The sequence below is a fragment of the Thamnophis elegans genome, chromosome 2 (genome assembly GCF_009769535.1).
Source record: "Thamnophis elegans isolate rThaEle1 chromosome 2, rThaEle1.pri, whole genome shotgun sequence".
Taxonomy (NCBI): Eukaryota; Metazoa; Chordata; class Lepidosauria; order Squamata; family Colubridae; genus Thamnophis; species Thamnophis elegans.
Window position 1 is genome coordinate 10,484,504 of NC_045542.1, and position 27,955 is coordinate 10,512,458.

General features: G+C 43.6%; 1 protein-coding gene across 1 annotated transcript; it reads right to left on the reverse strand.

The window, feature by feature from the left end:
• Positions 1 to 691: 691 nt before the first annotated feature.
• On the reverse strand, positions 692 to 27,955 carry ALAS2 (5'-aminolevulinate synthase 2). The gene is made up of 11 exons (XM_032210078.1): positions 27,873 to 27,955; positions 15,643 to 15,836; positions 13,322 to 13,462; positions 13,119 to 13,217; positions 8,419 to 8,641; positions 6,456 to 6,640; positions 6,168 to 6,347; positions 5,573 to 5,737; positions 4,738 to 5,006; positions 4,273 to 4,435; positions 692 to 976 (listed from the first exon to the last, which is right to left on the reverse strand). Exons 2-11 carry the CDS (start codon positions 15,815 to 15,817, stop codon positions 813 to 815), a joined length of 1,764 nt encoding a protein of 587 aa, XP_032065969.1. The 5' UTR covers positions 15,818 to 15,836; positions 27,873 to 27,955; the 3' UTR covers positions 692 to 812.

The following is a 27,955-nucleotide window of genomic DNA, read 5'->3' on the forward strand; positions in this document are numbered from 1 at the left end:
GAAGGATGGAAGGCTGAGTCAACCCTGAGCCGGTGAGATTTGAACAGCCGAGCTGCTGAGCTGCAGTCAGCTGAAGTAGCCTGCAGTGCTGCATTTAACCACTGCGCCACCTCGGCTCTACCATCAAATTGGTGTCTCGGTTCCTAAAGACTATCGAAAATATGTGTTTTCCGATGGTCTTAGGCAATAGCAATTAGACTTATATACCGCTTCATAGGGCTTTCAGCCCTCTCTAAGCGGTTTACAGAGCCAGCATATCGCCCCCACAGTCTGGGTCCTCATTTTACCTACCTCGGAAGGATGGAAGGCTGAGTCAACCCTGAGCCAGTGAGATTTGAACCGCCGAACTGCAGATAACAGTCAGCTGAAGTGGCTGCAGTACAGCACTTTAACCACTGCGCCACAGGCGACCCCTGTGAAAGGGTCATTCGACCCCGAAAGGGGTCCCGACCCACAGGTTGAGAACCACTGATGTGGAAAATAAGAGTGTAATCTGTGTGAGCCTTTCACTTTGTTCCTTGGAAAACTGAGTTACAACTTAGTGTGTTGTACTCAGCCAGCTATGACTTACATTCTACCAGGGCTTGGTGTGAAGTCAGTGCCACTGAGACTCCTTGGAATGCAAAAGGCTGCCAGCTAGAGGGATTTCTTCATCCCAAATTCTCAACACTCTATGAAATCTGCAGAAAAGGCCGTTTCAGAGCTTTATTGTATTCAGGCAATCTCTTTTCTGCTGGGCAGCCTTGATGTGAAGCACGGCCCTCGCTCTTCCCATCCCCGGGCAGCAAGCTCTGTGGCCCGAGAGGCACTCCTTAGGCACAAAGGGTGACGTAGCGGGGGCCCATGTTTCCGAAGTAATCCCGCTCCCACTCACTCATGAGGGCAAAATGAAGTGGGCGGTGGCAGAAGTGGCACTCGGGAGAGGTTGAGACCTGCAGGGGTAGACCCATCTCCTGCCACGCAGCCAGCAGTTTTTCTGGAAGAGAAGAAAGCAGGTGAATGGACCATTGGGAGTGTAGGAAGTTAGCACTCGCCCCTCTCCTAGAAGAATTAAATATTCTAGGAAATATTAAAAAGGCAGAATATTATACCTCCCTGGATGAGAAAAGGAGAAACATGCTCTTGGAAAGCAGCCCCCCATCTTTGTTAATAGCCCCAGAGACCTGGGCCAGCTTATTTACAACACAAAAGACTTTCACCCTCAGCACCAGTGGTGGGATTCAGCCGGTTTACACCTACTCGGGAGAACCGGTTGGTAACTTTCTAAGCAGTTCGGAGAACCGGTTGTTGGAAGAAATCTTTTGTTTTTTCCCACTTTACAGGGCTAATCCTCTAAGGAAGGCAGGAAGGAAACATTCTAGTGTTGTTTCTAGCCTCATCTTTATTGCCCTGCTTACAGAAACTGCCTCTCCGGTTAACCCTTATTACCATTGTAACAACTAACGTGAAGCGCCCATCGAGCTGAGTGACATTGACTTGGCCACGCCCACATGATCACATGACCACCGAGCCCCGCCTACCCAGCAGGTCATTAGGGCAGAGAACTGGTTGGTAAATTATTTGAATCCCACCACTGCTCAGGACATAATAGGATTAGCCCTTTACCCATCTCACCACATGACACCTGAGAAGATTATATCACCCAGCAAGATTCAACCAAGCCTGGAACTAAAGACAACCTACAAAGTTACTTCTGCATGGCCCCATGGGAGTCTGGCAACCGGGATACATTCCTTGCCACAGGAAGAGGAAGTTAAAGTTCAAAATATTGAGAGAGGGTATAAATATATCTCACTCTCCACTCCATGTGGTCAGCTACCCATGTGGTCCTGTCCACCATTAAACCATCTTTCCAAGCAGTCTCCATGTTTCCAGTGTCTTTCTTCCCAATTGGAACTGTACCCAGATGGCCATTTCTTCCAACAGGAGCTATAGGATGGCCTCTGGAGCTAGTAGTAAAAAAATGAAGGGCCAAGGCTCTGAAGTGGAAGCTAAAAAATGAGAGGAAATCCCTGACCTTTTTAAAGTCCATCGTGTGAGAAGAGTCACATCTCTGAATTGAAAGCTTCTGCTTACGTTCTGTTTATAGACAGAACTGTGGCTTTGCCATTGCCTGCATCAGCAGAGAGTAAGTCTCGGCTCTTATTTCATCCTGCTTTTGAATTTGCTTCTAATGATTAAAAACGTTGAAAAATTTATGCAATTTTATTTTATAAAACACGAGTTAATATTTACAGAGATCTTTCAGTCTCCAAGGAACTTTTTAACACTCCCCATAAATACTATCAGCTACCATATTTATGGTATGATTGTGTGGAGTTAAAAATAAAAAAAGGATAAAGTTTACCCCTCAGTTATTTTTGTTAGGTATAATTACTGATTGTACAGTTGTAGAGATGAACCTGATTTTGCATTTAATAACCGCAGCAAGACTGTTGGTGGTGCAATACTGGAAGAAGGAAGATTTGCCTACTATTCAAGAATGGACATTGAAAGTAGCAAACCTAGCAGAGATGGCTAAAATATCAGCATATCTCAAGGACCATTCAAATGAGAGATATAAACTGGAATGGAGAAGATGGATTGACTATACTCAAAATAAATATGGGACTAAGAAATTCCAGATAGTTTATGACTGAAGAAACAAGGAATGATGTAATCTGTTTAGAGTTAGCCTAGCAAAGAGGAGTTAAAGCTCAAATGAAAGATGATACTAACTTTTTTGTAAAGTTTATCTTAGAATATTTTTGTTAAAGATTTATATCCTGTATTGGTTCTGGGAAGCCGCGGGGGGGGGAAGACTGGGGGGGTGGGGGGGGAGGGTAGGAGGAGGGAGGTAAACATTTGTAAAAGTTTTTTTTTTCAAAATTTTCAATAAAATAAAATAAAATAAAAAATTTTCCACTGGCCACTTGGTGTCAGTACTTACTCACCTTAGGCATATAACTATTGGCCAACCTGCATATCTATAAAGTAAAATCTTCCCAGGGGGAAATAAAGAGGATTCTGGTGATCAGAAGGCCAGGATCCTATTCACTGTCAGCCTTTTATAAGACTGGACTAGAGATAACAACAAGACCAGTTTTGGACTTTCAGAAGTAAAATTTTTACAAGCCCTTCCTTTTCTGCATTTGGTGGTTAATAATTATTGGGTGGAAAAAGCAGGTCACTCACTAGGCACACCAAATGAAGCAGCCCCGAAAGGATATACATGCATGTTGTGGCCCAGCAGGAGCCGTTGGAGCTGCCACCAGACTCCGACAGCGAGAGGCCCTATGAGTCGGCCCTGGAGGATGTGGAGGACCCTGGATAGGGTTCCGACTTCGAGTAGGGCGCAGAGAGACCGGTTGGCCACCAGGTGGCGCCTGAGCCTTGGATCAGTGGGGAGGAGACAAGGGAGAGTGATCCAGAAACCAACAGTGAGTTGTTCCAGGATGCACACCATCGAAGAGCTACTTGGCGTCAAGAACAATTACGTAATTACAGGAGGTAATTACGCTCAGCTGATGGTCATTAAGCTCCTCTCCAGACTATAAAAAAGACTGCTGGTGCCATGCCCGTCTTGCAGAAGTCAACGCTTTGACTAAAGAGAAACTAACTTGGCAGGCTGGATTGCTGCCAGAGTTTGTCTGAATTGCTGCCAAGGTTTGTCGGCCTTGCTGCCAAGGTCCTTATCTGTTTGTTTACTTGGCTTTCAGCCACCGAGATTCTGGTCTTGTTATTAAAGGACATTCTCATTAAGCGTGTCTCGGCTTTCTTTACTGGACGGAGGAGGGGGTCAGAACACATGCCTCTGCTTAGAACTATAAATCAGAACTAGGTGCAACATTTACATAATATATACTGTAGGTTTTCCTACTGTATTTCTGCTATGGTACTAGATTTGAATTTTGTTTGCTGTGAAGTTATACTTTGCCATAAGCCTGGTGCTAAAATTTTAAGCGGGAGATCAGAATAATTTGCATCAATTTTCATCATATGCAATATATGATGAAATTGCAGTTAATTTTAGCTATTGTTTATGCAGATCAGTTTCAGTTTGTAAAAATACGTCCCGGGGTTAGGGTTCAGTTCTGTTTATGACATCTTCAGTGGTCACTGCACTCGGCGTGTAATGAATAGAATCCTAACTTGATTTTCACTTAAGTGCCTTGTTTCCACAGAGATTCTGAGAGTTCTAATCCTGCCCTTTACTAGCATTTGATTTATAGAATGAAATGATTTGGGTAAGATAGAGCTGGATCCTTAGTGCTCACGGCACTGGAGACTCACCCACAAAGTAGTCCATCATGGGTGGGGTGTGGTGAGGCGAGGGGGCCAGCCGCAGCAGTTCCTCCCCCCGGGGCACAGTAGGATAATTGATGGCCTGGACGTAGATGTTGTACTCTGAGAGGAGCAGATCACAAAGCTGGGTATTCAGGGCTGCATCTCCAACCTGAGGAAGAAGAATGAATCAGACACACTGAGGAAGGGTATCCGACTGTTTCATCCCTCTGGAAAGTTGGCCATAAAAAATTTAGGGTATCCAGGGGTCCCCTCCTATGATGGACACGATTCTGCAGCCACTCAGTCCTGTTCATTCATTCCATTTTCTTAAGTATTCTATAAAGGGCTGTGTATATTAAGGACATGGCAAAGTGGCGTCAGTAGAATTTAAGCCTTGAGGACTGTACTCCTGTGTCTGTTTTGCTACTACAGCCCTAGCTTCTCCCTTCCACCATCCCGGGGCGTCCCTACCCGTATGGGTATGATGTGACTTGGGCAGCTGACCACAGGCAGCCCGGCATCCATGAGCAACTGGCGCATGTGTTTGACGTTGCGCTGGTGGGCACGGCGCAGCACCTGCCCCTCGGGACTCTTCAGGATCCGAACAGATTCCAGGGCCCCAGCCAACACCATGGGGGGCAGCGAAGTGGTGAAAATGAATCCGGCTGCATAGGAGCGCACCGTGTCAATGAGGGACGTGGTGCTTGCAACATAGCCACCCACGCAGCCGAAGGCCTTTCCTGGAGGAGAAAGGGAGGGAAAGAAAGATGTATCTTTAATGACAAGCGTGTCTTATGCTATTAAGTGTATTTAGCATTAAGAAGCATGACTGAGCTAATGCAATTAAAAAATAGGACCATGACTTCTGGGAAGCTGGATCTGAAACTTGTATACAGTGTGCAAGCTGAATATACTGTATGTCTTACATTTTTTCCTTCTTATGAACGATAAGGAGAAAAAAATCAGAGGCTGAAATCTTGCAGCAACCAGCAGAACTCACCACCTTTGGTTCTTGGGATGGTCAGCTTTTTAATGGTCAGTAGGGTTCCTTGAGAGCAGGAATCCCCAACCCCCCCAGTCCATCTACTGGCACCAGTCCGTGGCATGTCAGCAACCACGCTAACAAGCAAAGCCCCATCCACAGTATGCAGGCAGCATGCAAAACCGCTCCCCCTCTGCTTCACGGAAAAACCTTTCTCCACGGAATCGGTCCCTGGTGCCCAAAAGATTGGGGGCCACTGCCTTAGAGTATTTATGACCCCCTTTCTTTCTGGTTCCTCTCCGGGTCTTTGCTTTCCCAACTCACCCAGAGTGCCAGACACGATGTCTATTTTGCCCATCACTCCGTCACGTTCTCCAATGCCGGCTCCCTGGGCCCCATAGAGTCCCACAGCATGGACCTCATCCACAAAAGTGATGGCCCCATAGCGGTGGGCCACATCGCACATCTCTTCCAGGGGGCAGATGGCACCTACGGACAAAGGATTATTGAAGACACTGGATTACCTGAATAGCGAAAGCTTCCAACCCTCTTTTTGTGTGTGCAACTCCCGGACTGCCCTTTGTGCAGTCCATTTTGCAGTATTAGCCTAGTGGGTGCCTATGCTTCCAGAATTGTTAGCTCACCTCTTGTCCTGCAAGTCTTTTGACTGGGGTCCCTGTTTATTGTTGTTTATTGTTCATCTAGTCATTTCCATAGTGACCTGTTATAATCTTAGCCGTTTTTCCCTGAAAATGCTGTTAGTTGTCCCTTCTTCAACTGGCCAAGGAATCTGGGCTGGCCCAGGAAGAAGGAAACGCTTTTGGTCAGCTTACACCTAGAAACGCCTTTCTGATGCATGATGGTGTTTTATGACGTTATTAGGGACACCATGTAGCGAAACCTAAAGGGGGGCAATTACCGTCCATCGAATGCACAGTTTCAAAGGCAACAATCTTTGGGGTGCTGGGTTTGGCCTTGCGAAGAAGCTCCTCCAAATGGTCTGGATCATTATGCCGAAACACATACTTTGGAACGCCGCTGTTTCGGATGCCCTGGATCATGGATGCATGATTCCCAGCATCGGAGTAGATTTCACACCCTACGGGAGAGAAACCAAGCCAAGAGTAACTCTCCATTCTCTCCTCTTCCCACAAATTAGGGAGGACGGAGGTCTTCACTTCTGGCTGATCCTGGGTCTCCTGGTTACCTGGCATCATGCGGGCAAGCGTGAAGAGGGTAGAGTCATTGGCCACAAAACAGGAGGTAAATAGCAGAGCGGCATCTTTGTTGTGCAAGCTGGCCAATTCCTCCTCCAGAGCCACGTGGAATCGGCTAGTGCCGGAAATGTTCCTGGTACCTCCAGCTCCTGCTCCATAACGCTGCAGAGTATCGCTGTGGGTTAGAAGAGGAAATTGGGACTTTGCTCAGAAAATGACAGAGATCATCTACCGCCAGTTCTAACACCCGGCTTTCAGGTTTCCGAGAGAAAAGCTTTTGCTAGAGGCAGCCTTGCTGGGTTCTGGATATAGGTAGTCCTTGACTTGTGACCGCAGTTGGGACCAGAATTTCTGTTGGTAAGCAAGGTAGCTAACATTGGGTAAGTCACACCTAGCTTTACAATCTTCTTTGCCAAGATTGTTAAGAGAATCACTGAAGTTGTTAAATGAATCACGCCGTAATTAAGGGAATCTGGCTCCCAACCATTGACTTTCTAGAACTACCTGAATCTTCCCATCAATGGCTGATGGCTCTGCTGATCTTATCTAAGCTAAAGCTGAAGCAAAGTATGATTCAGTAGTTCCAGAAAAGCTTCAAGACATGCCCATATTTCTTTTTTCCTTCAGACCAGGGAGGTCTTTGACAGAATAATGCTAACATAAATTGAGAAATCTACCACCCCACCCCAAATAATACAATACAATAGCAAAGTTGGAAGGGACCTTGGAGGTCTTCTAGTCCAACCCCCTGCCTAGGCAGGAAACCCTATACCGTTTCAGACAAATGGCTATCCAACATCTTCTTAAAGACTTAAAAACTTAAATCTTATTGTCAGTGGCAAAGCGAGGGTCCTCCCCTCCACTATAGAGTTGCTCTCCATAGAGTCGCCAAGTGAGGGCCCACCTTCCACTATAGAGTTGCTCTATATAGAGTGGCCAAGTGAGGGCCCACCTTCCACTATAGAGTTGCTCTCTATACAGTGGCAAAGCGAGGGTTCCCCCCCCTCCTTCACTGTAGAGTTGCTCTCTATAGAGTGGCAAAGTGAGGATCCACCTTCCACTATAGAGTTGCTCTATATAGAGTGGCAAAGCAGGGGTTTCCCCCCCCACTATAGAGTTGCTCTCCATAGAGTGGCCAAGTGAGGGCCCACCTTCCACTATAGAGTTGCTCTATATAGAGTGGCCAAGTGAGGGCCCACCTTCCACTATAGAGTTGCTCTCTATACAGTGGCAAAGCGAGGGTTCCCCCCCCTCCTTCACTGTAGAGTTGCTCTCTATAGAGTGGCAAAGTGAGGATCCACCTTCCACTATAGAGTTGCTCTATATAGAGTGGCAAAGCAGGGGTTCCCCCCCCCCACTATAGAGTTGCTCTCCATAGAGTGGCCAAGTGAGGGCCCACCTTCCACTATAGAGTTGCTCTCTATAGAGTGGCAAAGCAAGGGTCCCCCCACTATAGAGTTCTCTATAGAGTGGCAAAGTGAGGGGTCCCCCCCTCCACTGCAGAGTTGCTCTCTATAGAGTGGCAAAGTGAAGATCCACCTTCCACTATAGAGTTGCTCTATATAGAGTGGCAAAGCCAGGAATCCCCCCTCCACTGTAGAGTTGCTCTCTATAGAGTGGCAAAGTGAGGGGTTCCCCCCCTCCACTATAGAGTTGCTTTATATAGAGTGGCAAAGCGAGGGTCCCCCCCCCCACTATAGAGTTGCTCTATATAGAGTGGCAAAGCCAGGAATCCCCCCTCCACTGTAGAGTTGCTCATAAATATCAAGAAAAGCCTCAGGCCGTCCTGAGGTTGGACTCAGTTTCCCCATTATCCCCATTATGCATGCTGGCTGGGAATGGTGGGAAGTAGAATTCCTCCAGTGGGGAAAAGCTGGACATACAAGGGGGGAAATTAGAATTGTTTGGGAGGCGTGGAAAACGGCAGTGCAGGGAATATTGTCTGCCCCTCACCGTATGGCTTGCAGCACCCGAGGGTGGCGACTCATTCCGAGGTAGTCATTGCTGCACCAGACAGACACCTCTCGCGCTTCAACCTCAGAGGTAGAGAAGTCCTCAGCAAACGGATAGGCATCTGCCCGGCGATTCACAGTCTTGAAGATCCGATAGGTATGATCTTGTTTCTTCGCTTGGATCTTTTCTTCAAAGAACGCATCATAGCGAAACACAGGGCTGTCTGTTAGGAAACAATAGGGGTTAATTTCTGCCTGAGCCTCAATCATCGTCTCTCAATGGTGACTTTACAGTTAAAGAACAGCATGCAGGAAGGGGCTGTTTGTTTATTTGCCAGTAAGATCCCACAGATTGGACCTCCTTCAGATGCCATCAGCCAGACAGTGTCACAGGGGTGGGTTTCTCGCCCCGTTCCAACCGGTTCGGTTGGAACGGGGCCGGCAGTGTCCTCGTGCACGTGTGCAATGTGCGCGTGCATGCACGCAGTGCACGCATGCGTACTAGCATCTGTGCGATGCTCCAGCTGCTCCTGGAGGATCGTGCAGGCGCTGTATGCGTCCTGCGCATGCGTGGAAGCGCAGAACTCGTCAAAACCGGGTAAGGAGCGCGGGCGGGCAAGTGCGCCCTTCGCCGTTCCCGGAAGTTACTTACTTCTGGGTTCGCCGACCAACCAGTTCGCAGGGACCGCCACGAACCAGTTGAAACCCAACCCTGCAGTGTCGGCTGGCAGGCCCCCGGAGGAGAGCCTTCTCTGTGGCTGCTCCGACTCTCTGGAACCAGCTACCCCGGGAGATCCGGACCATACCCACTCTCATGGCCTTCAGGAAAGCTGTCAAAACCTGGCTGTTCCGGCAGGCCTGGGGCTGTTGACCTCACTTTTGAGGTCCAGCCCCGGTTAGAATGAATGCATGTGGCTTTGTGTTTTTAAACTGTCTTGTTTTTTATTTTATTTTTTCTTTCTCTTTTTCTTCTTTTGTAAGCCGCCTGGAGTCCTTCGGGATTGGGCGGCATATAAATTTTAATAATAAATAAATAAATTTGCCTGCCTTTATTACTTTTATAAGTAACTCAAGGCAGTGAATCAGTGGTGGGTTTGAAATTTTTTTGGAACCTACTCTGTGGGTGTGGCCTCCTTTGTGGGAGTGGCTTGCGGGCCATGTGACCTGGTGGGAGTGGCTTGCAGGCCATGTGCTCTCTCTCTCTCTCTCTCTCTCTCTCTCTCTCTCTCCTTCCTTTTGTCTCTCTGTCCTTTTTTTCTTTTTTCTTTCATCTCTCTCTCACTCTTTTTCTTTCTTTCTTTCTTTCTTTCTTTCTTTCTTTCTTTCTTTCTTTCTTTCTTTCTCTCTCTCTCTCTCTCTCTGTGTCTGTCTGTGTGTCTGTGTGTCTGTATGTCTGTGTGTGTGGCAATGGTGGGTTTCAAAAAAATTTGGAACCTCTTCTGTAGGTGTGGCCTGCTTTCCGGATCCACTGGTGGAACCTCTTCTAACCGGTTCGGTAGATTTGACGAACCGGTTCTACCGAATAGGTGCGAACTGGTAGGAACCCACCTCTGCAGTGAATATATCTAGTATTCCTTCCTCCTCCTATTTTACCCACATCAACAACTCTGGGTTGGGCTGGGCTGAGAGATTGATCCAAAGTCACCCAGCCGGCCTTTCGTGGCCAAAGTGGGACTAGAACTCAGTCTCCTGGTTCCTAGGACGGCACTTTAACCGCTACACCAAACTGGCTCTCCCTGTTCTGTTCAGCCTGGGTTAACCTTCTATAGTGGGGTGAAACCTGAATAATTAACATTTTGCAGTTCAATGGTTAAGGCCGATAGGTATCAGGGCAGCACCTAACATTTAATAGAGGAGAGGCAGGTTGGGACGCTTTAACAATCTTTTCCTGCATGGTGCCCTCCAACTGGAATTCCTAACCATGCAAATTCAGTAAGATGGGAGATGCCATTTGAGCACATGAGAGAGGGGAGAGATGAAGCAGGAGACCAAAGTTAGCGGAAATTCTGTTCTCTGCAAACACATGCAGAGGTCTTCTGCTACTTCCTATAATGGAACTTTACAGTGGGCCCAGCAAAATCCAGAATATCAACGGTGTTGTAGGAAGTTAGCGCTCTCTCCTAGGAAAATGAAATATTTTAGGAAATATTAAAAGGGTGGAATATTTCCCCAAAAAGGAGGCAGAAATTCACACACACACCTTCGTTAATGGGCCATTAAGGCTTGGGCCAGTCTATTCTACCTCCTTCAGGCAGAGCCATTTAATTGCCCTTCATTACACCATCACCCAGCAAGGCTCAACCAAGCCTGGGACTCAAACCTACAAAGTTACCCCTGCATGGCCCCATGGAAGCCTGACAACCAATCAGAATACAAGCTCAAATTCAAAAGCCCAGAGAGAGCATAAAATCCACGCACTCTCAGCATCTCCTCCCTTTTGTTTTGCCCAGGACCTCAAACCATGTGGTATCGCCCACCAATAAACCATCTTTCCAAGAAGCCTTCATGTTAGCTAGTCCAGAATGCGGCCGCGCGAGCGATCGTGGGTGCACCTCGTTTCACCCACACAACACCTATCCTCTGCGAGCTGCACTGGCTACCTGTCGATCTCCGGGTACGCTTCAAGGTGCTACTTATCACCTACAAAGCCCTGCATGGTATTGGATCTGGGTACTTGAGAGACCGCCTACTGCCAATTACCTCCACTCGACCAATTAGATCACATAGATTAGGCCTCCTCTGACTTCCATCAGCCGGTCAATGTCGACTGGCAACCACGCGGAGGAGAGCCTTCTCGGTGGCAGCTCCGACCCTATGGAACGAACTCCCCGTGGAGATTCGTACCCTCACCACCCTCCAGACCTTCCGCACAGCCCTTAAAACCTGGCTGTCCCGACAGGCCTGGGGTTAAAGATATTGACCCCACCCGAATTGTATGAATGTTGTGCTTTTAACGATGTATTGTTTTATGTGTTTAACATGGTTTGTCCTCCCTCCCACTGAACTGTGAGCCGCCCTGAGTCCCCCCAGGGAAAAGGGCGGCATACAAATAAAATATCTATCTATCTATCTATGTTTCCAGTGTCTTTCTCCCCACTTGGAACTAAACCCAGATGGACATTTCTTCCAACAGAGTGAATACAGATACTCACCAGATGGCAGCAAAGAGATACAGAAAATTCAGGCAAGATTTTTTGCAAGCCCAGATACAACGAGCATGCCGTGTGCATCCAGAAGGTCAAAGTCTTAATCCCTACCATTTCAACCTGAACATAGAACTGGTAATATAAAAACCAACCAACCAGCAAACCGTGCCTGAAACTCTGGAAACCAGCTCCGGGAGAATAAATAATGCCAAATATTTAGACTTGCTATGTAAAGCCACATAAAGCTTATTCATGCAGGGCATTTGGATAGCTTCCACCAAGCTTTTTGATGATAGAACAATCATTGCCAAAAACATCACGCTGAGAACAACAGTTCAAACAGAATGAAAAAGCAATAACTAAGAAACAAACAAAAAAGCAAAGAAGCAATTATGTAGAGGAAGGGGGTGGTTTGAAACCCCAAATCTAGTTTAAGAAAATATACTGGTACTTGTTATTTGTTTATTTCATGTTTCTTATAGCCTGCCCAGGTCAGAGTATGGAGAAAAGAGTGTGCAGGCTGCTCATTTGCAAAATTGCAATCGTTTTAGTAAGCTTTCAGTAATAAAAGCCTTATTTTAATATACAGGTAGCCCACATTTAGTGACCATATCATTTAGTGACAGTTTATAGTTATGACAATAATGAAAAGGTAATTCTGCCACCTTGAGTTTCTTGAGTTTCAACCCTGCATAGCAAAAGAAAGCTGAAGGAAGATCCATGTGCGGTTGCAGTTTTATTCAGCAACTGCTTTATTTAACAATCAGGTTGCCAGTCCCAGTTGTAATTGCTAAATGAAGGCTACTTATAATTACTGAATAATTAAGGGTTCCTATGCACTCAAGGAGCTCAACAGAGAAGGTGTTTCTCTCTGGGGTTCAATCCTCAGCGTGCCATCTTTCCGTCAGACCTCAGAAGGCCAAGGATCCAGGCAATTATTCTGCACTGGGCATGGATTGTAACCGAAATGTGAAATCAACCCCAATATAGAGACAGGGCAAACATCTTTGCTCTCAGAGGCAGCTGTTTATTTGGTTTTGCTGAAGCTGTGTAAGCCACTGGCAGACTAACTGTAGAAAGGTAATGAAAAAAGGTGAGCTAAGTGTTTTTCCTTTAAAAAAAATTGGATCAACAAATCCCAAGTCTTTCCTCTTTTGGGGCTTTACAGAGAAAAGAAATTGAAAATCAGAGACTGGTGTGATGGGCTGGGATGACAACCTGGTTGCGAGATGATCCTCTGGATAAAGTACGCAGAGAAGTGGATGGGAATAGCCCTAAAAGCGTCCTCACTTTGTCATGCTAAAAAGTGGCACAGTTAACAGATGATATAAATAAACATTCGATGTCATTTATAGCTCCAGTTTTCACTTGGGAGAGAGGAGGAAGCAGACCTCAGACAGTTAAGCTTGACACAATTAAGTCTTCAGACGGAATCAGTTAATCTTCACGGCTGACCCTAATACCCAAGGGAAGCTGGAAGATATCAGAGACCCTCTGAGCAACTCCCCCACCCCACCACCCAATGGGAGAAGTTGTCAGGATCCAATTCCCCAACCTGGCATGTTGTCCTGGATGAGGTGAGACACTTTGTTAGAGTCCAGCAACTTCTTTTTGAGGCTGCAGTGCACTTCTCGGATCAAGGACGTCAGCATTCCTAGAGGGAGGGGGATGCAGACAGGTCAGAGGAAGAACGGGAGGGGAGGGTGTCTCATCTTTCCCGCCACCGTTGATCCCAAGGAGGTTGGACTCTTTCCTTACCTGATTTGAAAGGCCTGACATCTTCCTGGAGTTCAGGTTTTGCTTCTTGCACAAAAGAGCTTTGGCCACTCTGGCGCTCGGATTCCATGAAAGGGCACTGGGTGGCAGGGAGAGGCTGGGGCGCTGAGCGGGGAATCGAAACTAGAGGGTGCACAAAAGAAAATCCATAGTGATTTGAGCCTCCAGAGAGAGAGGCTGATAGAGATATTCTTGAATGGGATTCCCCATAGGCATGGCTTTTAGCGAATTTAGTGTAGGAGATGAGAAGGCTGAACTGGAAGGCAGGGTTAAATGTATCATCTGTTTGGAATCATTGCACATCCACAAGAGACCCATGTGCAGTCCCTCCCCCCATGAATTTGGTTGACCCTTATCTAGTGCCAATTTAGCTTTGATCATTTGATGATGATGATGATGATGATGATAATAATAATCAATTCAGTAGCACAAATGATCCATTGGAATTTGTGCAAAAATTATAATATTAAAACAGCAACAAACTGGTGGGAACATTAGCCTGAAAAAGTCACCGAAAATCAGATGGTCAAGATCTTGTGGGATTTTCGCATACAAACGGACAAAATACTGGCGCATAATACACCAGACATCACACTGGTTGAGAAAAACAAGGTTACAATCATAGACATTGCAATACTAGGTGATAGCAGGGTCGAATATGAAAAAAACCTGAAATACCAGGACTTAAAAACCAAAATTCAACGATTATGGCACAAACCAGCAGTGGTAATTCCAGTGGTAATCGGCACACTGGGTGCTATTCCAAAAGCACTGGAATTACATTTAAAACAGTTAAAAATTGATAAAATCACCATCAGTCAAATGCAAAAAGCCGCACTGCTTGGATCTGCACGCATATTACGAAAATACGTTACGACGTCCTAGGCCCCTGGGTGAGGCCCGACTAGTAATCAATGCCAAATCCGGCGAAACAACTGGCCGCTGTGATACAATTCTGTTGTTGCGATAATAACAACAACAACAACCACCCTACTTGGAACAGCTTATATCCTTCGACGTTACCTTAACAGTTCCTAGGTCCTTGGTTAGGACTTGAGCTGCTGAGCTACCATCCAACCCCAAAGGTTGTGAATCTCACCAAAGATTAAATAATAATGATAATGATAATGATAAACAACTTGAACTCAGCAGATGCTCCTGGTTCTTTGCACTTGACATTTAGTAGCTTCCAGATTCTCTACCACTTCAACTTTTTCCAAGGACTTTTGGACTTAATTCTTTGTCCATTCAGTCCACTAGGTCTCCTGTTTCTCTAAATTGATGTCTTCCAAAATGAGAAGCCAATTTCCAAAATTCTTGGTATTGGTCGCATTGTCCGTAAATTTGAGAAGTTCTATCCCAGGATGTCTAGAGGGCACAAGCCGGGGTAAGGAAGGCTGGGTTCTGGAATTGAGTCTCCAGGGGTTCAGTCAGAGAAAGGTTTTTCTCATCATCTGTTAATAATTTTTACAATGGGAGATGAGGAATGTTACATGTGAGGTGTGTTTCATGCAAATACTCTCTATCTGTCATGAAAATATAACCAGCATGCCTGATTTCAGATCCCTCAATTGACTTGGTTGGATGTTTGAAGCCACTTTCAACACCTAATATTTTTAATGGTCATGGGCAAAATTAGGACTAAATCTATGACCCGTCCATCACATACAGTAATCAGAGATTCTTCCATCCATACAAACCTGGGAAAGAATTTTTTCCATCTGAATATAGGAAAACCAAGCAGCAGGAACAGGATTCTAGCTTATATTTCTGCCAGGTTATGTTCTCATTTTAATATGATCGCTTTGTCAAGGCAAACCTTTTTTATGCACAGGGAAGAAAAGATGCAGTTTCCACTTCCTTTTCTACAGACTGAAATACACATTAAATTTCTAAATGTAACCAAGTAATATTCAGCCAGGAAGTAAAAATTAGAAGAATTACAAGTTGCCTCTGAGCTAATTAGTGACTGTGAAATGATGACACCACGTCTTGAACTACAAAAGAACAATTTCAAAAAGGAGACACTCTAAAGGGTTCTAGGTGCTTTCACACAGAGATTCCAACCCTTTTACATGTAATCAAATAATGCAGGGAGTACAAACACTTTATACCCACAAAATATAGGTTTGTTACCAAGAGACTGGCTTGATCTAAAAAATCTAGAACACCTCTACAAGAGCCCACTTGGGAGCTCCTAGCATGAAATGTGTGGTTTCGTTTGAAATCTATGGATCTTATATGACATCAGTTTCTGTTTCCTTTTCAGTATCTTTTCTCTGAGCTCCACCCTATCATCTCACCAGCGTTTCCACAGGTGTCTTTTTCACTCTGCAGGTCAGGGACAGAACTATAGAAAGTGCGGGCCACCATCACAGGGCAGCGTTGAGCACTGCTGACCAGCAGTGGGCCCAGTTTCCGTAGGAAGAGAGATGGATCTCGGGTCAGGAAAGGACAGCACTGCAGAATTGAGGCCATGTTGCCAACCAGCTTTGTGCTACACAAGAGAAAGAAAGAAAAAGGAAAAGATGGAATATATAAGGACTGGTAATAAAGAACGTCATTCTAACGTAGCATGGTAGAGCAATGGCACCTTTTCTCAATCTGTTGCCTGCCAGAGGCTTTGGACCAGTGGTGGGTTTCAAAAATTGTTCGAACCTACTCTGTGGGTGTGGCCTCCTTTGTGGGAGTGGCTTGCCGCCCATGTGACCGGATGGGAGTGGCTTGCCGCCCATGTGACCGGATATGAAGCTGCCGATGACACTTGTCAGAACCACCTTAAATTACCTCACACACAGCACTGGCATGCATAAGAATAGGATGTAAACTTGTTTTTTAAAAGGCATCTTTGGTTTGCGTTAAAACAACTTCAACACACGCAATGTTCTGATTGTACCACAAACGCAGTAGTCATCCTTACCTTTCACAGAGGCACTGAGTTTTATAAATAGGAGCATGATAGTGTAGAATAATCATATCCAAGGACCAGTGGTGGGTTTCAAAAAATTTTGGAACCTCTTCTGTAGGTGTGGCCTGCTTTCTGGGTCCACTGGTGGAACCTCTTCTAACCGGTTCGGTAGATTTGACGAATCGGTTCTACCGAATAGGTGCGAACTGGTAGGAACCCACCTCTGCTTTGGACTGATGCATCTAGAGCAGTGTTTCTCAATCTTGGCAACTTTTAGATGCGTGGGCCTCCATTCCCAGAATTCCTTAGCCAGCCTGGCTGGGAGATTCTGGGAGCTGACAGCCTCACATCTTAAAGTCTCTAGAACTGGATTTAGGGACTGGTACCATGATATCCTTATCTGGATGAACACTACGTGCTAGAATCCACAAAGATCCTGTAGAAGCAAGCACAGCATATCGTCGTCCCCCTAGGAGGGGAGGCAAAACCTTTTTTTTTAACCTGTTGTGTTACCCGTGCCAAATTGGGGTACGGCAAATTGGGTACCCGAGAGCCCTCCTTTTTTATTTGTTTGGGAAGACAGTGCTTAAAGGACCAATTACCACGTTCCACCATGGCTTGACCTGTGGAATTGTAAGGAAGCCCATGAATTAGAACAATGTTCCAAGTTGTACAAAATTGCAAAAAAGGCCAATAAAAAATAGGCCGGGCCATTGTCAGTTCTTAAAGAGAAAGGTTTACCCAAGGCAGTAATGGCTGAAAAAAGATAAGAAATAACATGATTAACTCTTTCTCCTCGTTGAGGTATGGCCCAAAACACTCCTGAATAGGTAACAATAGAAACATGAATATATTTCCAGAGAGCCAGAGAGGGAACATAGGTGACATCTATTTGCCATAGTTGATTAGCGGCCAAGCCATGGGGATTAACTTCCGTGTCCCCCCTGAGCGGGATGCCCCAGAACATTGGGGGGAAGATGAAACAATCTATTTGGCTTGGTCGAGTGGAATATGGCAAACTCATGCCAGCCCTCTGGCATTCTGATGAAAAAAAAAAGAGTGATTAAAAATGGATCTGAAAAGAGAGTAGATAAAACATGAACAACAACATCTGCTTAAATGGAACCTTCAGAGAGAGGTCCGGAAAAAGACAAATGACTACGTATATGAGAAACAAAATATAAATGTTTTCAGTCTTATAATGGTTGCTACAAAGTGAAAAAGAAAGCCATGACATTAAGTCAATCCTGGGTGTGATGTAAGCACCTGGAAAATCAAAAATAAGTTGACACACATAACGAAAGTCAGAAATTTAGTTTAAAAGCTTGTTAAGAAAAGATTTAGAAAGCTAAAATAGCAGCAGCTAATTCTAAATGTTGCGGAGATGACTGTCCTTATAAGCAATCACTCCTCCCATTCACCCTCCACCTGAAAAAACAGTAAAAGCTTGCAAAAGCGAAGGAAACTAAAGCAATGGACGAACAGGAAAAGAAAAAGTCATTAAAAAAGCAAGCCGAGGATCTTTAGGCAAATGATATGAAATACAGCCCACATAGTGGGAGCGCCTTCCCTCTGGAATGAGCTGCCCCCGGAGCTTCGTATAATCCCCGACCTCCGGTCCTTCCGACGCGCCCTAAAAAGTTGGCTTTCCCAGCAAGCCAGCCTGGCCTGAACAAAACAAATCAAATTATTGATCACTGTTAATTTTAATTTGATTTTTTTTAAAAATGTTATTGTTAATTCTAATTGGGTTTGTTTGGGGATATTCTATTTAATTTTTTTTTAACTTTCGTATTATGTGTTTCTTTTAATGTTCATGTTTAATGTTCATGTTTAATGTTGTACACCGCCCTGAGTCCTTGGGAGAAGGGAGGCATATAAATCTAATAAACCAAACCATAGTCAGTTAAAGCACTCTGAAGAGATAAATTATTCTGAAAATAAAATTGAAAATCAGATTTTGGAATAGGAAAAATAATATTAATCAAATCAGTCCAATTTCTGCGACAAACCCAAGGTTATTAATTCAACAACTGCCTAAAAAAATGGCAAAACATTTTGAAACGGGGTCTTTTTGTCTTCCAATACAGATAACATTCCTATAGGCAATTTACTAGTAAAAAACATCAAAAAAGTTAACTAACAATTTACACGATCCACAAACTAAATGCTCAAAATCTCATTAATCTTTTCAACTGTGGCAAGGGCTGCAAAAAAAAAAAAAATCACAATGAGGTCGCTGGGCTGTTTTCCTTTGGTCAATAAACCAAATAAAGAACTAAATAAATGTGCCAGCAAAGAAAAATATGGACAAACCCAAGTAAGGGTCTCTAACAACTGCCATAAATTAATTAGCAAAATATCTTCGTGTACAGTTAAACAATGAAAAACCGGAGCAAGAAAAGATTGCAACATTTCATGAAATTGTATTTCTGAAAGCCAATTAGGTTGTATCTTTGGGTGCTCCAATTAAAATATCATCCATATAATGATTTAACAAAGCCGATGGATAACGTTTACGAAAAGGATTCCATTCCGCAATATAAATCTGACACAAAGAAGGACTAAGTAAATGTGTAAATCAACCAACGAAATAACTTTGGACATTTTGCTTTTGGTTTCGACCCTTGATGGAAAGGGCTGCAGGAGGCTGCAGACATACCCACCCACCCCTGGATTTTGACATTCCTTTTTAAAATGACCATAGTTGTAAAACTTTCCTTGAGGCTTGCTGCCTTGCAATAAAGCAGCCGCCAATTTATTAGTTTGACAAGAGGCTGTTCCTATATCTTGACATGCTTTAATCATATCTGCCAACTCAGGATTGTTCCCAAGACCAATAATTGCCCTTTGGCATTTGGAAGTAACGTGCTAATTTCATCAACAACTCCATCTGAGCCTCAGAATTGTCTTACCTGTTGTCTTAAAGCATCCTGCAAATTGTTAATAAAATCAGGATACAGCTCAGTAACCTTCTGCCTGATATTAGAGAAGGCTTGCTGAGGCTTGCCAGAAAAAGGCACAGAAAAAACAAACTCTTCCTGATCAGGGGAGCCGAGGGGGATTTAAGCCAATTACTTCATGATCTTGTGAAATCAAATTAGGTGAACAGATAGAAAACATATCTTTTATATCCTCCCCCTCTTTTGCTAATTGTTCCTCTGACCGTGGAGAAGCAGAAGTATTAACCTCTCCACGAGGAGCTCAAAGTCCAATTAAAGATAGTTTTGGGGGAATAATTTTTATTTGATCATATTTAGGCGGAGGTTTTGTGGTCAACTGTTGTCCTGCCAAAACTTTAGAGCCAAAGTTTTCCATTGCTTGACGGAACTGAAACCATAGCTGTAATATCTTTACTGGAGCCCTGGGTTCAAGATGTAAAGTTTGCCCTATTTTTTCCCAGTCACGTAAACGAAGCATCCCACGTTCGGGATACCAAAGACAATGTGTCCCTATCTTTTCCACCAGCTCTCTTATGCATGCCTCAGGTGCTGTAACACCTGACTTCTGTAACAAGAATCTAAGTTCTGTCACGTATTGTTGCTGGTGTAGAGACAGCCTGCAACCCATACTGACCTCTGAGGGGTCCCGTAGGACAATTGGTGCATCTTGGGGGTCTGTTCCAGACGGGAGGTAAGTATGTTGGCAGCTGCTCCCCCATAGGGTGCCTTTGTCCCCGGTTTCGGCACCAGATTTGTCCCGGGTTTGGGCACCAGGGTTTCGGTCTCAGAAATCCATCACAGCAGGTGGTGTCCAAAATGTCTGTCTGCCTTACGCAGAGTTTATTTGGCTTTTATAAAGTTTTAGCAAGCAAAGCAAAAGCAGAGGTAGCAACAGCATCTTATTGGTACATTCTCCTTGTCAATCTCTAAGACCATCCCAGCCAGAGTAGAATCTTCACATATCCAGATGGTCCCTGGTACTACCTGGTTCTCATAAACAGTTGAGGTAATCGGTCACTGAGATCATGGCATTTTGCTGCGCATGTCTTTACATAACCTTTCCTCTATTCCTACCGTACTCTTTTTAACAATAGGATAAGGTTTAAACTTAAGAAGGAAGGGAACAAAATGTCCCGCTATAGAAACAGGTTAATTTCAGGCAAGTGGGATTGGTTCATTTTTTTACGAGAAGGCCATGAATCATGATTGCTGGAACCAATGGGAGCTGTTATCTACAATAACCAGAGAATATTGGCTTGCCTACTTCTAAGTAGATAAATGACTTTCTTAGCTTACATTTTACATCAAGCTTTTTCTGCTCCCACCCCAAATCCAGAAGTAAGATATTTTTTTTAAAGGATGGGAGGAAAGAAAGAATTTAATGTAAAATGCTAGATAAGAGATTCGTTGATCTACTTAGAAGTAGGCAACCAATGTTCTCTGGATATTGTAGACCAGGGGTGTCAGATTCGTGTTGTCAAGGCGTCATCATGTGACATATCATGACTTCCCCCTCCTTTGCGTGACACATCTGGCCAGTGTGTGACACATCCAGCCTGCAGGCTGGGAGTTTGACACCCCTATTGTAGACAATAGCTCCCATTGGTTCCAGCAAGCATGATCCATAAATCATGAATGTTGGAAACAGTAATTCAAAATATCCACACAACGAATAGGGGAGTGAGTTACAGATTGCCTTAACCTAGAGGGACACTGCTTTGTCTTGGAAGTAATATTGAAGTGGTTTTTTTTTCTTGCTTTCTTCATCCAGAAGAAATTAATTTTTAATTAAGACCCAAGGAAATTTGAGAGAGGAAGGCATCAAAAGAATTAAATAATTATTTTGGTTTCATGGTCATGGCTGTCATAGTTCTTTAGTTGAGCCACCCGACTCCTGTTGGAAGCCGGATAGCAATAGCAATAGCAGTTAGACTTATATACCGCTTCATAGGGCTTTCAGCCCTCTCTAAGCGGTTTACAGAGTCAGCATATCGCCCCCACAGTCTGGGTCCTCATTTCACCCACCTCGGAAGGATGGAAGGCTGAGTCAACCTTGAGCCGGTGAGATTTGAACCACTGAACTGCAGATAGCAGTCAGCTGAAGTGGCCTGCAGTACTGCACTCTAACCACTGCACCACCTCGGCTCTTATGACTCAATCAGTCAATTAATCAATGAATCAATCAATCAATCAATCAATCAACCAATGAATCAATCAATCAATAGCAATAACACTAATACTTAGATTTATATACCGCTTCACAGCCCTCTCTAAGGGGTTTATAGAGTCAGCCTATTGCCCCCTACAATCTGGGTCATTTAACCAACCACAGAAGGATGGAAGGCTGAGTCAACCTTGAGCCGGTGAGATTTGAACTGCTGAACTGCAGATAGCAGTCAGCTGAAGTGGCCTGCAGTACTGCACCCTAACCACTGCGCCACCTCGGATCTTGTACCAGTTCTAAGAAAACCTATTTAAAATTAGCCTGGCATCTGGAAAATACCCATTAGAATTCAGGGAAGGGAAAAACATTAGGATCCAACACCACCACCACCCCAAAAAAAATAGTCTGTAGAAATTTACACCATGATGATCCTATCCAGGTTTACTCAGAAATGAATGCCAGGGATAATTATTGTGTCCTACTCAAAAAAAAAAAAATCCTTAAGACATATAATTCTAGAAAAGGAGAGGTAGTGAGATCAACTGTTGTGTTCCAGGACAGGTTTCGTGTCCCTTTGGTAATAGTGCAGCAGGTGCAGTATATTTTCCCCTTTGGACAAATGTATAAAACAAGACATGCGGCTAAGCAGGTATGGAAGAAACTTTCCCTCCTTCAAAGAGAATAATCTTCCAACTTCCCAAAGGGGTAGTAAGAGCCGAGGTGGTGCAGTGGGTAGAGTGCAGTACTGCAGGCCATTTCAGCTGACTGCTAGTTCAGCAGTTCAGCGGTTCAAATCTCACCGGCTCAAGGTTGACTCAGCCTTCCATCCTTCCGAGGTGGGTGAAATGAGGACCCAGACTGTGGGGGCGATATGCTGACTCTGTAAACCGCTTAGAGAGGGCTGAAAGCCCTATGAAGCGGTATATAAGTCTAACTGCTATTGCTATGATCAGAAAAAAAAGAAATTGAACAGAAAGCCTTATCAGAAAAGAGGGTCAAACTGAGTAACATTACACAATGTGAATTATGGACTGGACTTCAAAGACAAGGTTGTTCCTCACACAAGTAGACCCCAACTTACAACAGCTTATTTAGTGACTCTTCAAAGTTACAACAGCACTGAAAAAAGTCACTGATGACCATTTTTCACACTTATGACCACTGCAGTGTCCATGGGGGTCATGTGATCAAAATCCAGTCGTTTGGCAATTGGCTCATATTTATATGATGGTTGCTGGGTCCCTGGGAGATCACCTTTTGCGTGGCAAGCGAAGACAATGGGGAAGTCAGATTCACTTATTACTAACGCAACAATTTCAGGGATTCACTTAACAAGGGTGGCAAGAAAGGTCGTAAAATGGGGCAAACTCACTTAACAACTGTTTTGCTTAGCAGCCAAAAGGTTGGGTTCGGTTTGATCATACGTTGAGGACAACCTGCATTTCTAAACTGAGGAAAAGGATAGATGATCACAAAAAGAAGTTTCATGAGACTGTCTAATAGAGCTGCCATTTCTTTGTGTAGGGCTGGATAGGAGGCATATCTTTGGAGTGTGTGTGTACGTGTGTGTGTGTGTGTGTGTGTGTGTGTGTGTGTGTGTGTGTGAAAACTATCTTAAGGTCACAGAATCACAGGTGCCAATTATAGCAGACCATTCACAACTAGGCAGCCGGGCACATGTGCAAGTTTACAATAAACAATTTGCTAATCAATTGAAAAACTTTTCTCACTTATAGTTTAGTTCAATGGAATTGGTTTGGTCCTGATGCATTGATCAATAGTCGCACTTATCTTCCTACCAGCAGAGAAAGTCAATTTAACCTGCTGGCAGAGGAGGTCTGCTCCTCAGCTGATGAACATACTCAGTTTGTGACATTTACCTGGAAGGATGATTTTGAATTGAATTGAATTGAATTTTATTATTTATATGCCGCCCTTCTCCGGGAGGGACTCAGGTCGGCGAACAACTCAAAAGGGGAAAAAGGGGAACATAGAACAGAATACAAATAATTAAAATAGACAAGAATCACACAACCACACAGTCGAGAGGGGAGGGGAACTCATCAACCCCAGGCCTGCTGGCAAAGCCAGGTTTTGACGGCTTTTCGGAAGGCCTGGAGAGAGGTGAGGGTCCGAATCTCTGCGGGGAGTTCGTTCCAGAGGGCCGGAGCTGCCACAGAGAAGGCCCTCCCCCGGGTGGTAGCCAGGTGGCATTGGCTAGTAGACGGAACCCGGAGGAGACCAAGCCTGTGTGATCTAATGGGTCTGTGGGAGGTAATTGGCAGCAGGCGGTCTCTCAATTTTTCCCCCATCCAATAATTTATCCTTATGTTTACTATAATATGGTATGTATTTATATACAGCAGGTTGCCAAATATAGTAAAGAAATAGAAAATACAAAGGGGATGGCTTTATTTCAAAGCATTTTGAAGCATTTTGAACTCAAAGTTAACTTCCTTTGGGGTATTGTACTAACTACACTATGCCCCAGCACGTTTCACCTTATTATGTGCTGAAAAGTCATGGATGATCACTAGGTGGCAGCAAAGAGGCAGAGTCTTCCAACTCTTTGCTGTCATCTACTGAGCCAATAGATGTGACAGTGCAGTTATGGTAACCTAGTTGTACTTTGGAGTAAGTACTTAAAAGAAAAATATTCTCTTAAAGTCATGTCCTTTGATGGTCCTCTGGCCAGCTACACAACTGACTGGAAGCCAGTTTAGAGTTAGGAAGAGGAACAATGGTTGTTTCCATATTTTGCCATGTAGAACAACCAAACACTCTCTTTAATCTTCCTGGAAACACACCTAAATGGCAGGGATCACTGTAGAACTGAAAGTCTGCTTAGCCCTCAGGACAAAAAGAAGCACATCAAGGTAAGAGAGGGTGTGGAGGGACCAATTTTCCAGCGGAAGGCTTTGATCTGCTCTGTGCAACAGACTGATATGTCTGCGTATCTTACAGAATTTCTGACTTTTTTTTTAAGTAGCGAAAACCTAGCAAGCAACCCCATGGAATTGTGACTTTTCATATAAACAAACATGGACTTCGATGGCGAACAATAGTATGAGATAAAGCAAACGTTTGTATTTTTATATGAATAATATTTTTGATCCCGGTGGAAATGATGCTAAGAATATAATTTTGAGGCAGAGAACAAATATGCATAAAAGGATCCTGAAAAGGAATATATATTAGTAAATAATATATGGAAACACTGATCATGAACTACCCTGTGTGACGCACACAACTTTTGTAACCTATTTATCCTTTTGTCAAGTGAATTTCTTTTTTACTAGTTATCCGATGTTGGCATCAGAGATCCTTTGAGAAGAAAATATCACATGGTGGACTGCATTTCTATAATTCCAGCTTTTTTCCTTAAGTGATTCTGGATATGACTCAGGGACTCCACAGAATGTTTTTAAGAGTTCTACCCTGTTTCCCCAAAAATAAGACCTCCCCTGATAATAAGCCCTCCCCAAAAATATTGCAACACAGCAGCAGCCATGAGGTGACCATGCTCGCCGTCTCCTGCACCAAGACCTCCCCGAAAATAAAGCCAAGCATTTATTTCAGGGATCAAAAGAATCTTATCTGTCTTATTTTCAAGGAAACACAGTAGCATTTTAAAGAAAAATATAGGGCAGTACGAAGAGATAAAATTCGTAGGTATATTCCAACTATTCTCTGAATATTCAAGCGTTCTTCCTTTTTAGTTCCATAATGATCTGTGGAGGTTGGACCAAGAGAGAAAAATTGGCGTAAAGCTCCATAGCTGAGTGAGAAATGGAATTTGAGTCTTGGTGGTCCTCAACATCTCCTCACTAGTGACTTACAGTGTCTTCATCACGTCATCCAACCATTTTTGAAGTGACATAAAGCCTCCTCAATACTGTTATTTTAGCATAATGGTGGTTGACTCACTTGAGAAGACACTATAAGTTAGTTGAGGAATGGCCACTGAGCTCATGACATCATGTCTGTTGTTTGTGAAGGGGGAAAAAAGAGTTAGAATGGGGAGTTTCTTTCTAAAATAAGTTAGAAGATAGGCTTCCTAGGGGAGTAAATAAATAATTGCAAAGATAATATGAATTGATAGTACATTTCCATCCACCCAATACTAATCTGGTATTGAGGCTGCTGGATTTTTTTACATTGCAGTGGAATTTGTAGACTTCAACTAGTTCTCTGCAGTTACTAACCTAATTGAAACATGCATGTGATTAAACTATCGCTATATTTTTTTAAACAGTCTCAAATTCTGACACCTAACCAAATTTAAACCAACAACTACATTAAATAAATTAAAGCTCATTTTAATTTTAATCGCCTAGCTTGCCACAGTGATAGGCCACCTCTGCTTTTACATGTTCTTTCACAAGAAGGGCACATGAATATGTTGGGCAGTGATAAGCTCCTTTCATTTTATCTGGCTTAAAGAAGACACACCCCAGCCCAGTTGTGATGATTAGAAATAAAGGACGCAGCAAGAAGAGCTGGATGCTGGGCTTTTAAGAAGTGCAGCACCCATCATCTGCTCGTTCCCTCCTTGATCTGGAGCCAGATCAGAAATTGCATCCCTCAAAGGAACCCCAGGATCTGGTGCCGCTTCAGATTAAAGAAACCTGTGTAATACTTGGTGGGAGCAGAGGAAAAAAAAACATAACTGAAGCAAATTACTGAAATGCTTTTTCCTTTTAATACAGAACATCTGTTTGGGTTAAACAACGTCGCTAAAAAAGCTCAGATTTCTACATTCCCAGCAAAATACCACCTGCATGGAGGGGAGAAGGAGTAAACATTTCTTTTTCAAACATTTCCCTCTTCAGTTAAAACATCGCTTTGCATGTCTTAATTTTTATGTACGTTTAAGAGAGATATGCCATTTTTTTTTCAACGGGTTATGGTAGCCGTGCCATTTGCAGCCATTGAGTGTGCAGATGTCAATAGTTATGCTTCACAATGAGAAAAATCTTTACATGCATTTAATTTTTGCCCACTGAAGAGCACATCAAGATAATCTCCCTGTCACTGTCTCGCAATCTCTTACGCATTGGGCAACCCAATGCAAATATGATACCTTGACTTGCATTCTGAATTGACAGAATGCAACCAATTACAGTTGCTGGTAAGACACCACAGCCAAGTGAGCTGTGACAACTAAAAATAAACTCATAATGAATATATCATTCCTGACTCAGATTAGAAATGGAACTTGACTGATCCAAACCATATTTTAATAATGAAATAAATATTTTTTTAAAACTCTCCCTTCTGCAAATCTCCCAAATGATAGTGTTCAGGGGAGACTTGATAAATAGCTTTAAAAATCCAAACGGATTGATGTATGTTGATCAGCAATTTGCTTAATTTTTTTTCTTATTGAATAAAGTAGGGTTGGGTTGAACTATGAACGATGGTTTATAAATCATACTAGCTGAGTTCATAAAATAAATTAAACCACGAAGAAGCAAATCATATTTTTTGCACAAAATACTGTGTGAACTTACAGAGGCATTATGTTAAAATAAATTGTTTTAGCATCAGTTAATAAGTTTTACTGGCGAAGGTTCCTTGAATTCTAACCCCAAATATCAAGCAATTACACAAAAGTTATACAGAACCCTTTCCTGAGATCCCAACTGACAAGGAAACTTGCAGTCCAAAGGAATTGAGTAACTGTTCCCATAATTCTCATAATTTTCCTTTCCCTTCTTCTTTTCTGTTTACATAAATGAATATGCCCGTCTTTTCTTATGTCAGGGAAAAAGGAAACTGGAAAGCAGGCGTGAAAATGGCTGGAAAAGAGATACTAACGCTGATCACTATTTTTCTGAATGGCTCCTTAGTTTGTTTTTCATTAGCAAAGACAAGAAGAGAAGACGTTGATTTATTATAACCTGCTCCTATTTCATAATACTCAACTTGTTCATAAAGGGAGAAGATGCTGCGTAACTTCTTTGGTAGTAAAAACTGAATTAAAATAGGTTGGTCAATAATGTCACTATCAATTAGTTTTTCCAATACAAGGGTGTTTTGTTTTGTTTTGCCTGAAAAAGTTCAATGCCTGTGAAAACAACACTGAACTCAACCTGCTAGTTGATATCTATCCCACAACAGCACCAAGTTTCTTCTATTACTTTCTGGAAATCAGATCTCAGGAACAGATCAGCTGCTTGTATTTAAGCTAGTTGGCAGCCTTAAGATCAATCCCACATGCCCAGCCAAGCCACTGGCATGTTCCTTCAGCCACGGACTAGAAATTGGAGGAAGTGAACAGAGAGCAATTCCCATGAATGATCTTTCCATGATGTTGGAATGGAGAAGAGGAAATGAGGGGGGGGGGGGAAGAAGATGAACTTCACTTAGAAAAAGAGGACAGTTGAGTGAAGACTGAATGAGCTAGAGAAGAACTTAATAGCTGTCATCCCTCCCATTTTTTCTGCCTCACTATTCAGGAATCCTTAGAAAGTAACCCCAATTTCCCCAAACCCGTACAATTAACCTTTTTCCTACCTGTTGACCTGCACTGAAGTCGAACAACTTCTGAATGTTATTTTGTGCTCCAAGCCCACTTGGCTTGGGAGCTGCCTTTCCCC